The following is a 14,290-nucleotide window of genomic DNA, read 5'->3' on the forward strand; positions in this document are numbered from 1 at the left end:
TGTCCAGGTTCTGCAATTAGTAGGGAGATAAATAAATCTCCTGCTATCCTTGCATTCCAGCAATCTCCTCACTGCAGTGTGGGTTGAACCTAGTGAAGAAATGCTCTTTTCTGGCTTAGTCTCCAGAAAAATTTATAGAGGGATCTTTCGACTTTCACTTTAATGTCCTGTACAATCTTTGTCATTAAAACTGACCTGTATCAACATGTTTCTGGTCCAACCGCAAACTTTTCACAAATTTTTTTATCAAACTAAATAACACTTTGTACTGGTGCTTCCTTTTCAAATCTCTCCCTGAACTTTCACAGACAACATGACATTTCATTTGTAACTAAGTTTTCATCACAAATACATGTTCTTCAACAGTTAACCACATTTTAACAAACAACACACAATTAATTAACAATACCAACACAATAACACACAAACACACAAGAACAACACACGACCTTGTTCAAAATCCAATGCTCAACACAGAGTGGCAATACTCAAATGGGTAGGTAATAAACAGTCAGCCCTCCCTACTCCAGTTCCAGTTTTACCCAGTTTTACATTATTTTACCCTTCTAATACCAATATATGAATTTTAACAAAAGTATGCATTTAGTGTAAACTACTGAGTAATGGGGCTTCTTTTAAGTTGAACATTCTGTATATTCCCATTTATTTCAAGGAAAACCCACACGTCACAAACTGTTTTATAATTCAGTAAGACCTGTAGAAATTTTTCTTTCCATATTTTAATCACACAATTTTTCAAAACTCTGCAATAAATTTATATTGATTTATTAATGAATTTTAGTTATAGATATTTTACAAAACTTGAAGATGTTATCTTTCCTCACCTTCCAATTACAGCCCTTAAACTCTTTCAATAATTTACAATTTCTCCAGCTTACAAGTTTCTCCATACATTAGAAATCCACAAAACCATATTGTTTTCAAGTGATCAAAGACTATTCCTATATTTAGTTTTTAGTGCAACCATATACAAAACCCTTTACACAGAGTTAAGAAAAGGATTAATATTTTCAATGCTTCTGTGACTAAATTTCCATACTAATTTCAACGATAAGCCAAAACGTATCTAAATCTTCAGATGTGATTTGTAGATATAACGTTTTATCAACAGACATTCAGATGAGCTTATCGTGAATATCAACTGGTAACTTAGCAGCTGCAACAACATTTTCACTAAATGGTTTCAGTACCCATTTGTTCCTCCGTTCGGATCTCCGGGTGGGGACTACTAAGGAAGGGGTCACCAGAAAATTAAAAAATAACATTCTACGAGTCGGAGCGTGGAATGTTAGAAGCTTGAAAAAGGTTGGTAGGCTAGAAAATTTAAAAAGGGAAATGGGTAGGACAAATGTGGATATAGTAGGAATTAGTGAGGTTCGGTGGGAAGAGGAAGGCGACTTTTGGTCAGGTGATTTTAGAGTAATTAACTCAGCGTCAAATAATGGGCAGGCAGAAGTAGGTTTCGTGATGAACAAGAAGATAGGGAGGAGAGTGGAGTATTTCAAAACGCATAGCGATAGAATCATTGTAATAAGGATAAAATCAAAACCTAAACCGACAACGATTGTTAACGTTTATATGCCTACAAGCGCCCATGATGATTATGAGGTAGAGTGTGTATACGAAGAGATTGATGAAGCAATTAAACACGTAAAAGGAGATGAAAATTTAATAATAGTTGGAGATTGGAATGCAAGCATTGAAAAAGGCAAGGAAGGAAATATAGTGGGTGAATACGGGCTGGGCAAAAGGAATGAAAGAGGGGACCGACTTATAGAATTTTGCACGAAGTATAATTTAGTAATTGCCAACACCCAATTTAAAAATCATAATAGAAGAATATACACTTGGAAAAAGCCAGGCGATACTGGAAGGTATCAGATAGATTATATCATGGTTAAGCAAAGATTTAGAAATCAACTCGTTGCCTGCAAAACTTACCCTGGAGCAGACATTGATAGCGACCATAATTTGGTGATAATGAAATGTAGATTGGGGTTTAAAAACCTGAAGAAAAGGTGTCAGATGAATCGGTGGAATTTAGAGAAACTTGAGGAAGAGGAGGTAAAGAAGATTTTTGAGGAGGACATCGCAAGAGGTCTGAGTAAAAAAGATAAGGTAGAAAATGTAGAAGAAGAATGGGAGAATGTTAAAAAGGAAATTCTTAAATCAGCAGAAGCAAACTTAGGCGGAATAAAGAGAACCGGTAGAAAACCTTGGGTTTCAGATGATATATTGCAGCTGATGGATGAACGTAGAAAATATAAGAATGCTAGTGATGAAGAAAGTAAAAGGAACTATCGGAAATTAAGAAATGCTATAAACAGGAAGTGCAAACTGGTGAAAGAAGAGTGGATTAAAGAAAAGTGTTCAGAAGTGGAAAGAGAAATGAACATTGGTTAAATAGACGGAGCATACAGGAAAGTTAAGGAAAATTTTGGGGTACATAAATTAAAATCTAATAATGTGTTAAACAAAGATGGTACACCAATATATAATGTCGATAGATGGGTGGAATATATTGAAGAGTTATACGGAGGAAATGAATTAGAAAATGGTGTTATAGAGGAAGAAGAGGAAGTTGAGGAGGATGAAATGGGAGAAACAATACTGAGATCTGAATTTAAGAGAGCATTAAAAGATTTAAATGGCAGAAAGGCTCCTGGAATAGACGGAATACCTGTAGAATTACTGCGCAGTGCAGGTGAGGAAGCGATTAATAGATTATACAAACTGGTGTGTAATATTTATGAAAAAGGGGAATTTCCATCAGACTTCAAAAAAAGTGTTATAGTAATGATACCAAAGAAAGCAGGGGCAGATAAATGTGAAGAATACAGAACAATTGGTTTAACTAGTCATGCATCAAAAATCTTAACTAGAATTTTATACAGAAGAATTGAGAGGAGAGTGGAAGAAGTGTTAGGAGAAGACCAATTTGGTTTCAGGAAAAGTATAGGGACAAGGGAAGCAATTTTAGACCTCAGATTAATAGTAGAAGGAAGATTAAAGAAAAACAAACCGACATACTTGGCGTTTATAGACCTAGAAAAGGCTTTCGATAACGTAGATTGGAATAAAATGTTCAGCATTTTAAAAAAATTAGGGTTCAAATACAGAGATAGAAGAACAATTGCTAACATGTACAGAAACCAAACAGCAACAATAACAATTGAAGAACATAAGAAAGAAGCCCTAATAAGAAAGGGAGTCCGACAAGGATGTTCCCTATCTCCGTTACTTTTTAATCTTTACATGGAACTAGCAGTTAATGATGTTAAAGAACAATTTAGATTCGGAGTAACAGTACAAGGTGAAAAGATAAAGATGCTACGATTTGCTGATGATATAGTAATTCTAGCCGAGAGTAAAAAGGATTTAGAAGAAACAATGAACGGCATAGATGAAGTCCTACGCAAGAACTATCGCATGAAAATAAACAAGAACAAAACAAAAGTAATGAAATGTAGTAGAAATAACAAAGATGGACCACTGAATGTGAAAATAGGAGGAGAAAAGATTATGGAGGTAGAAGAATTTTGTTATTTGGGAAGTAAAATTACTAAAGATGGACGAAGCAGGAGCGATATAAAATGCCGAATAGCACAAGCTAAACGAGCCTTCAGTAAGAAATATAATTTGTTTACATCAAAAATGAATTTAAATGTCAGGAAAAGATTTTTGAAAGTGTATGTTTGGAGTGTCGCTTTATATGGAAGTAAAACTTGGACAATCGGAGTATCTGAGAAGAAAAGATTAGATGCTTTTGAAATGTGGTGCTATAGGAGAATGTTAAAAATCAGATGGGTGGATAAAGTAACAAATGAAGAGGTATTGCGGCAAATAGATGAAGAAAGAAGCATTTGGAAAAATATAGTTAAAAGAAGAGACAGACTTATAGGCCACATACTAAGGCATCCTGGAATAGTCGCTTTAATATTGGAAGGACAGGTAGAAGGGAAAAATTGTGTAGGCAGGCCACGTTTGGAATATGTAAAACAAATTGTTGGGGATGTAGGATGTAGAGGGTATACTGAAATGAAACGACTAGCACTAGATAGGGAATCTTGGAGAGCTGCATCAAACCAGTCAAATGACTGAAGACAAAAAAAAAAAACCCATTTGTTGAAGAAATTATTTTTTTCTTCCAGGAAACACTCTGCCAATTGAATTTTTGGCTTAAGTAAATGAATTTTCATGGTATCCAAACTGTGGCGAATTAATAGTGTCTTCTTCATCCAAATTTTTCTCAGTATAATCGGAAGTGAATGGGAACATATCAAAGTTTTTGCTTTGAAGGTGAATAATCCAGATATCAAACTTCTTAATAAAGCATGAAATTTGTCATTAATAAAATGTTTATATCACATCCTTATAATTTCACATTCAAGTCATTAAATGAGAAAATATATCAGCCAAGTAAGCCAACAGAAACATATACTCATTATTCTGTAAAAACACTGAGAATGGCCTTTGTTTATCCTGGAAAAATATTATTAATTCATCTCCAATAACCGGGTTAACACTTTCCCCTGTGATAACTAATAACCATCTGACTTCTGTATGGAAAAGAAGAGATTTTTTTGCCCATTTTATTGCATAGCTTACAAACAGCCTATTCTGTAATGATTGACTTTTAATAGAATTAAGCATTTTTACAGCTTTACAAAGAATTTTTTTGAGTTTTTCCAGCATATTTTTGTGGCAAGAACATGTCTGTGAAGGAAGGAGTGAGTCTATTTCGCCCTTGGTATAAGACAATCTTTTAATTTTTTTCAGAAATCCATTGTTCTTTCCTGTTATCACCTTTGCACTATCACTACATACTGTAATACTTTTGTCCAATCTGTGATATAGTTTTTTGTAGCTTCATAAAAAAAAACATCAAAAAGACATTGTCCTATTACATGATCATACTGATTGAACTGTTCCTATCACATTCATATCTCAGAAAACCTAAGAACTGAGAAATGTTTGCCACTTCTGTTTATTCTTCAAACTAATACTAAAAAATTCACTTCAACTCACTTGCTGCCTGATCTGATTGTAAACATCAGTAGCCATGTCTTTGATTTGTCTTGATACTGTGTCGTTAGTAAACAGAATTTTCATTTTTTTTGCTTCTTCCACACTTATTACAACATTGACCATATCAATTGCAGCAGTCAATATGAGGTTTTTGGAATTATGTGGGGTTTGAATATCTTAGCCCTCTTTAATGCAACGAGATAAGATGCTTCAAGTGTACTTTTATCAATATGGCTTGATTTACAAATAGAAGCTTAAGTGAATTTGTTCTGAATGTTTCATAACCACATTACCACTATTGTTCCTTCACAACTATTTGTGTCTTTAATTATTAAATGACACTCATATGTTCACATATACACTAAACTCTATTCTGTAATATGTTCATATGTAACAGAATAATATTTAACAAAGCAAATTAAAAGATAGAAAATAATTACCATACCTAGAAAAACATGCTGTAACATCTATTGAAGTGCTGGATACCAGTCTTACCCGACCCCATGGTGCTAAACCTGGAATATTGGAATTTACTGAACAATCTTGATGAAGAAGCTTTGACAAATTTACTACAGTCCATATTATTAAAATGCCCTCTTCTTCTAAAGTTGCAACCTTAAAATAAAAGATTCATATGTTTAAAATTCTCTTAAGTTAGATTGTATTACTTAATTGTTTCTTTAAAAATTATCAAATGTATTGAGGAAACACAAAGACCCACTTTCAAATAAGTGATTGTATCACTTATTTTAAGAGCTGTTCAAGTCCATTATGTAATAAAATGATTTCCTTACTAATGCCAGAAATAAAATAAATGGATATGAAAGTAATCATTATTATCTAAGTAACTAGCAATACTATAATAGTTATACTCAGATTATTACTATTCCATATATATATAATTATTATTGTTATTTATTTTATAAATTACAGACTACCATCCTATTATAGTTATTTAAAGAAATAAGAATATTATCTTATGAAAGTGCAAGTCTGGTCAAGACTCATACGTAAAGCCTTCTGGATGAAAGGTAAGAGATGGTAGTACTCTACTGCAGAGTCGGCAGAACAGTATTTGAGTTACAGATTTGAAGTATATTAATATATTATGTTTGTTGCAGTATTACGTTTTATAAGGGTCATTTCTACTGTAGTCACTAGCCATAATTTAACTTATTATTTATCTTTATCAATCTATGTTAACTGGTTTATTAGCTTTTCACATGGCTTTTCACATCATTATTTTACTTTTTTAAATTTCCTTGGTAAAATTCCCTGAAATACTGCAAGCATTGGGAACTAACAGTTGCAGATTAAAATTTATTGAGTTACCACATTGTCTTTTATATTAAAACTTCAGTTAAGTGAATGTTAAGTTGTGAAACTTTACATAAAGATAGGAAATAAAAAAATGTAAGAATTTAAGTTTATAGACTGTAAAATGGTACGTTTATATAAAAAATCTCTGATGCATTCACTTAAGTAGAATGAACTATTAACAGGTTATATTTTACTATTTATATTTTTTCACAAAAAGAACATTTTTCAGAGATTGTCTTTAATTGAGAGAACAAAAAGTACCTGGTTAATATAAAAAATAAACATTCTGTAACCAGCTACATAGTGATGTTATTTTTATATTCTGTATTTGCAAAACGGAGAATAAACCGTTTTTAATTCAGAACATCTTATCACACTGGTATTAATTTTACCATGAACAAATTAAATAATATATTGTATCATGATATAACATTTTTAGGTTGTAGGCTATGTAGTGACACCTGCTATAAACTTTGTAAAATCAAATAAATACTATTACAAGTAAAAAAATTAATATAAGTGCTGGTTAGCATTATAGGTTGCACTTCTTAGTAACTGATAATTCTGCATCACCTGGAAGATCTTAAAGAGTACTATTCTATAAAATGGATGAATTAATGTCAAATCCTGCTACTAAAGTTAAACACAGTTCATGAATCACAGACGAATATTAAGATCAATTTAACTGCATATTGTTAATAGTTATCACTATATAATAAATCCATAGTAGTTAATGATACATAAAAAAAAGAATGAATCAAAAAACTTTAACTAACTGATATTTCAATGTGATTAATTTCATCAGATTTAATATGCTCATAAATAGCTTGCAATAACAAGATTTATGGACATTATACACAAAAATCTGTGAACAAATGGCCACCAGTCTTAAAATTAATAAAGAGAACATTGTGTTATATAGCAAACAGTGCTGACATGCAATCAAGGCATGGTGTTTGGAAAATAAAATTTTTCCTGGATATTAAATTTTCTGTGTTTTTTTAGATATATAAATATAATTAGATAAATTTTGAATACAAGTATGTTTGTGTTTACCTAACACTTAGAGTTAAGCTTAAATAAGAGCTGTTTTTTATTATCAGTTAAATTTAAAAAAAGAAGATATTCACCTGTGTAACAGAGGTAAATTCAGTTTTTTCCTCTGTTTTATTATTAAGACAATGAATTGACACTACTGTACTTCCATGAGCTGATTCACTCAAAACCTTTGCTGAAACAGATCATTATATTTATTAGGTGTTAATTCAAAACTATATTGTGCCTATCTATAGGACTTATGCCTAATTAAAGTTTAGATTTAGGACCTACCTGCCTGTTGTTTGCTAATATTCACTAAACAATGCCATTAACTGAGAACAATGTACATAAACAGAGTAGAAATTTAAATCCAATTAACAGAAAAAAATAAAAAATAAAAACACATCAACTGGATTTGAACTTGTCCTTGAATCATCATAGAACACCTGTTAAAGCGACTTAATAGTGAAGATGTAAACCCCTTCATCCAAGTGACTACAATAGAATTTACATTTTATTATGTTATTACTTACTGTAAATTTTCCTAATTGGTCAATTGTTATATTAAAATTAAAATACTTGTTGTATATCAATGATCATTTAAAACTAAAATCAGGTGTATAAGAAACTTTGATTATGTCATGAATCTCATAAGCAGGCAAGATTTTCAGACACAGTAATTTACATGATTAAAATCTTTGGAGATTCTTAGGTTTCTCAAACTGAAATATTTATAAAAGTAGGTCAACGCCTCATGACAAAATATTTTTGTATTTACTCACTCACTTAGAGTACACTTAAAAAAAAAAAAAATAGTGGAAAAAAATTATACTTGCTACCCTTTAGGTAAAACTTTTTAATTTACATCCTTTTTTGTTTAGAATTCCTTTCTGAGCAAAAAAGAAAAGATTTGGAAAAGTTGTGTGAGATCAACTTTTTTTTACAATTAGACAAAGTAGTCAAATTGTATCTTTATGACAACTATGATCAAATTATTACAATCATGTATATAAACCCATCCAATATGTACCACCCAAAATCATGCATATGTTCACACCCATTTTCTTTCCTTTATAAAGGAATAACAACATCATATACAGCTTCTATTTTAATAAATTAAAAGTATTATATTTTTACAAACCTGTGATAAATGTGGGAGAGTGTAAAGTCCATTCAGCACCTTGAACGCCTGTTCTTTTATGCCATATGGACTTTTCTCTTAAATCCCAAAGGCAGACAGATCTGAAATATAATTTATTTTAAACTAGAAATAAATTTTTCACCCTTTAAAAATAAACTAAAATTTAGAAATTTGTAATTATTTAAAGCTTATTTTGTTAAGAGAATCCTGTTCATATGATATCAATTACTATCTAAATTTTATTAAGTATGTTACGATACCTTCTTAGTAATTTTACACTACTTTTAATTATCAATTTTGATTTAAACTAAAAAATTTAGACATTTCTAAAGTTTCATAGTAGCTACAATTTGCATGTTGTCATATATTTTTTTCAGCTAGTAGAGGAGTGGGTTATAAAATGCTTCTTGTGGTGAAAATGACAGATACTTATTATTGAACTTTAGCTGAAAAGTAGTAGCAGATAGATAACAGAATTGACAATATTTTAATTATGATTAACTTCTCCATATGAAGTGATGGAATAAGCCTCTCATTATAAACTACAGTTAATTATATCCACAAGTATTATTTTTCATACACAGTAATAATTTAACTAAAGAATTTCTTTATTTTATTGCATTCCTATCAAAAAATTTTTATATTATAAATTTTTTTGGAGATATTAATTTTTTTTTCTATTAATTACCTATTAAGTAATTTTATTTATTCATTTTCTTTTTTATTTGGAGAGTTAAAGGACCACATACCAACTTTCATTTAGCTTCCTTTTTATCTCTTTTAATGTTTTCCCATACTTTTACTGACTTTTAGAAAAAAAATATTGCATAACTTTTGGTCGCATGGTGGGAATGACAGTTAAAAAGTTCTTTCTTTATGTTTTGTAGTATGAGTAGTATGAAAATACCATATATATACGAGGTGTGATCAAAAAATACGGTGAATGAATTTTTATAGCGGCAACTGCCGACGCTACATCCATATGCTGTAATTTGTCCAATAGCGTGATCAACTGAGACAGGCAGGCACAAGTTGTAACACGTTCGAGCTTGCCAGTCAGCTGCCAGAGCCGCTAGAGTGAGGTTGTGTTAATCGTGTCTGTCGCTCAACATGGATTTTGAACAACATATTAACATTAAGTTGCAAAAGAGTGCCAAAGAAGCTCACAAAATGTTAGAATCGGTGTACGGCGATAATGTGGTAACTTTGAAGACTGTGTACAAGTGGTATGACCGATTTAAAAACAGAAATGAGTCTGTTGAAGACGAGCAGCGTGCGGGACGTCCAGTAACCTCAAAAACAGTTGAAAATGTGCAAAAAGTGGAAACAATGGTTCGTTCAAACAGGCAAATGACTATTCGAGAGCTATCGGAAGACCTTAACATCTCGTACAGATCCGTACAAAGCATTTTAACTAATGAATTGCAAATGAGACGAGTGAGTGCAAAATTTGTTCCCAGACTTTTGAGTGATGAACAGGAGGAAAATCGTGTGTCAATTTGCACGAAGTTGAAGAGTCTTCTTCATGGCCAAAATTGTAACTGGATATAAAATTTGGGTCTATGGCTATGACCCTGAGACCAAAATGCAGAGTTCCCAATGGTAAACCAGTTCATCTCCTCGCCCTAAAAAGGCACGTCAGTCAAAATCCAACATCAAGGTCATGCTCGTTGTTTTTTTTCGATAGGGAGGGCATAGTGTGATCAGAGTTCGTTCCAAGGGGAACAACTGTAAACTCTGAATTTTATAAGGGTGTACTGCAACGTTTGCGAAACGACGTACGAAGAAAGCGACCAGAAAAATGGGCCAATGGCTTCCTTCTTTACCTTGACAACGCGCCGTGTCACACCTCGCTTCTCATTCGCGAGTTTTTGGCCGAAAAAAGTGTTCCTGTCTGTCCACATCCGCCATACTCACCGGATTTAACACCATGCGACTTTTGGCTCTTCCCAAAAATTAAAACTGTGCTTAAAGGAAAACGTTTTGCGACCATTGCTGACATTGAGAGGGCCACGACCGAGCAGCTGAAAGCCCTTCCGAAAGACGCCTTCCAGAAATGCCTCCAGTCATGGAGTCAACGTTGGGATAAGTGCATTGCTAGCCAAAGACAGTACTTTGAAGGAAATTAAATCGAATATATGTATGTGTGTGTGTGTGGTGTGTGTTTAAAAAACTTCTTGTTCCAAATAATCGTAATGAAATAATGGAATCAAAGCATCTGGTATTCTTATTTCTGTATTTCTATATATATATGTGTGTGTGTGTGTGTGTGTGTAGCAGTGTAACTGAAGTAAAATTTTGATGTAAGATTGGTAAAGTCATTCTTGAATTACACTCAATTTAAGGTCAAAAAAATTGCAGTGGGGCAAGTTAAAGCATGGTTTGTGCTTGCAAGTTTGAATGTTGATATTTCTTTTTATAAATATTTTAAGTATTTACCATTAAATAGTACCCAAGTAAAATAACAAAAAGTCTGTCTCTCTCATTTCAGTTTATATTAATTCTTTGTAATTGTTTTTCTCTTCTTTTTTTGACCATTTTGTTCCTCTTTTTGGTATAGAATTTGTTGCAGAATCAGTTCATATTGATCATTATTCTAAAGTTGTCTCCATTACTTCTTTTGGAATTATTTGTTTTTCATTAAATCTTTACAGGTTTCTGCAAACCATTTTAGTTCCACTTATTTATTTTTAAGTGGTTAAATGTTTCTTTTTTGTTAATCTATTATTAATTTTACAAAGGCAGCCATAAAAATGGACTCTTTTCTTTTTGATTTTAGTAGAGAATTTTCCATTTTGTTTATATAGTTTTTCATTTATCTGTATTTTCCTGCCTTGTTCAATCAAAATTTTATTTTTTTTGTAGTTTATTAATTTTACATGAGATTGAAGCTTGTGAATGGAAATAAGGTATGAAAAATTTTAGCCTCTGAGAGAATGATAATCTTGACCAGGTTTTCAATGTGACCCATTGGGTTGGTCTAGTGGTGAACGCGTCTTCCCAAATCAGCTGATTTGGAAGTCGAGAGTTCCAGCGTTCAAGTCCTAGTAAAGCCAGCTATTTTTACAAGGACTTGAATACTAGATCGTGGATACCGGTGTTCTTTGGTGGTTGGGTTTTCAATTAATCACACATCTCAGGAATGGTCGAACTGATAATGTACAAGACTACACTTCATTCACACTCATACATATCATCCTCTGAAATATTATCTAAACGGTAGTTACCGTAGGCTAAACAGGAAAATGAAAGGTTTTCAATGTGAAAATTTTCTGGATGAAAGACCAGTAGACCACAAGGTCAGCAAATTGTACCAAAATAAATGAATTAATATCTAAATACAGGTAATATTATTTAGGATTAGTTATGTCTATTTATGCTTACATTTCTTTTGGTATATTTTTCCTTTAATGCTCTGCTTATTGGATTTTAAAATTTTTAATTATTGTCTGTCTCAGTGAGCATATTTTCATTTAGAAATATTGCATTTTTTACTACATTATGTTATTCTCACATCACAAAATTAATAAACCCAATAAATTATATAACAATTTTAAAAAACAGAAACAAATTTTAAACTTTATTAAATTTTAAGTTTTTTTTAAATTTTTAAATCTACAAACGTTAATGTATATTGCCGTACTTATGCCTTCAGTCCATGCATACATATCCTATGCATCACAGATTAAATAAAAAATTATGTGACAAATTAATAGAGAATTCTACAGCAGAAAATGAATTGCTAAAGATGCTAATTTGTAACTCATCAGTTGTTAGTCCTACATTCCCCTACTAATAGCACCCTAGCAAACATCTTGCTAAATCTGTGTTACGTCATTATGATTGAACGTTTATACAATTTCTCAGGTGATTGTGTGGGTATGATAATTATATTAGTAATTTTGGTGAGTTAAATATTTCTATGTTTTGAGTTAAGTGATTTATTTTTTAATCTAATTATAAAATCAGTAATAATATGTTTTTTTCTATTGTTATTATTTTCGTAGTAAGAAATTGCATCACTTGAGCACGTGGAAGTAAATAACCTATAAATTTCGTCATTTAAAACTAATGCATTGTGTATGTTTTTCTACTTTGGAAGCATTTTTTTAATGTAGTTTTTTTTAATTAGCTACTCGTTATCTATATCGTTATTTTTTAATGTCTTTACCTACTAAATTTTAATTTATTTCAAAATTAACCTATATTACTTTAAAAAATGACTTCTTCCTTGGAAATGCACATAAAAAATATATCTTCTTTTATTCTAATGCCGGTTGTTTCTTTTTTATGACAAACAGAGAGTGCTGAAATATAAATTAATAATGAGTTACTTCAAACGTTGATGTGTGAAGAAATTCTGTCTGATACTAAATCTGTAACCAGTGAAAATAACAATGATGATTATTTAGCTGATTCTTCTGAAATACTGTTAAATGAGTTTTCTTTCCACCAAGAATAGATTTCTTATTATTTCTACTGAGTTTAATCACCTGACTGGACCAACACAAAAAAATAACATTTAATAAACCTATCACCCCTACCTGTTTTTTTAAATTCTGATTAATACTGACATAGATTTCATTTCAGACAAGCATGTTCACATAACAATCAGGAAAACTATATATTCCAATCACAATTAAATAAATAAAAACTTTCAGTGGAATTAATATTATAATGGAAATAAAATAGCTACCAAGTTACAGAGATTACTGGTCGGCAGACATTGATCTTCATGACTCTTATATTTCCAAATTAATGCTAATGAATCACTTCAGCTGGTTCTTGGGAATTTCCACTTAAATGACAATAATCTCTTATCACATCAAGATAGTCCTGATTTTGACAAACTGTATAAGTTAAGACCATTTCTAGATTTAGTCTAAGATTTTTCTGAGTCATTCAAACCAAATAGTAGCTGCGGCAATAGTAGCTGTGGATGAATCCATGATAAAATTCACAGGGAGAAGTTATTTAAAGTAATATTTACCCCAAAAAAAAACATTAAACTTTGTTATAAGGTGTGGATGTTAGCTGACACATGTGGTTATGTTCTGAAACATTAAATTTACACAGGAAAAGTCAGACAAACTGTCCAAAGAAATCTAGAAGAGAATACTGTCAAGAAGATAACTGAACAACTCAAAGCTATAACCACAGAGTGTATTTTATCTTATGGAAGAATTGAAAAAAAAAACTTGCTTGTGGCACTGTAAATAAAAATAGGATTAATTTATGAAATTTTAAAGATGACAGGGAAATGTCATGTGGCAATTACCAATGGTGCTCAAGTGGAACCACAATTGCAATTAAGTGGAAGGATAATAACACTGTCTATTTGTTATCAAATTTCCACAACTGCAAAGAAGAGAAGGAAGTATCAAGACAAGGTCAAGATAAAGAAAAAAAGTTTTCCTTGTCCAGCAGCAGTGATCAGTTATAACAGAAAGATGAATTATGTAGATAAATTTGACCAAATAAAATCAATATATGAAATAGACTGCAAGAGCCGTAAATGATGGTACATAATTTTATTTTATCAATGCTGCTGCTGTTAATGCATTTGTGGCACAATAGCTTCCCAATTGATCGCTTAACACTGAAAAACTTCAGGTATCAAATTAGTTTTGGACTGATGGCAAAATCAGAAGCTCAAATGTGTACTACTCCCGCTGAAACATCTTCAGCAGAAAAAATTATAAGATAGATAAACTAATTATACCCATTCAAATAAGACAGTCA

General features: G+C 31.5%; 1 protein-coding gene across 1 annotated transcript in view; it reads right to left on the reverse strand.

Moving 5' to 3' along the window:
* LOC142324540 (cytoplasmic dynein 2 intermediate chain 1-like) overlaps positions 1 to 14,290 on the reverse strand; it is an 89,965-nt gene that overhangs the window by 18,650 nt on the left and 57,025 nt on the right. The window contains exons 11-13 of the mRNA XM_075365378.1: positions 8,549 to 8,649; positions 7,500 to 7,600; positions 5,495 to 5,664 (exon numbers count right to left, since the gene is read on the reverse strand). Coding sequence (XP_075221493.1) covers positions 5,495 to 5,664; positions 7,500 to 7,600; positions 8,549 to 8,649 — 372 coding nt within the window. The remainder of the gene's footprint in view (positions 1 to 5,494; positions 5,665 to 7,499; positions 7,601 to 8,548; positions 8,650 to 14,290) is intronic.

The sequence above is a fragment of the Lycorma delicatula genome, chromosome 5 (assembly GCF_047948215.1).
Source record: "Lycorma delicatula isolate Av1 chromosome 5, ASM4794821v1, whole genome shotgun sequence".
In the NCBI taxonomy this organism is placed as follows: Eukaryota; Metazoa; Arthropoda; class Insecta; order Hemiptera; family Fulgoridae; genus Lycorma; species Lycorma delicatula.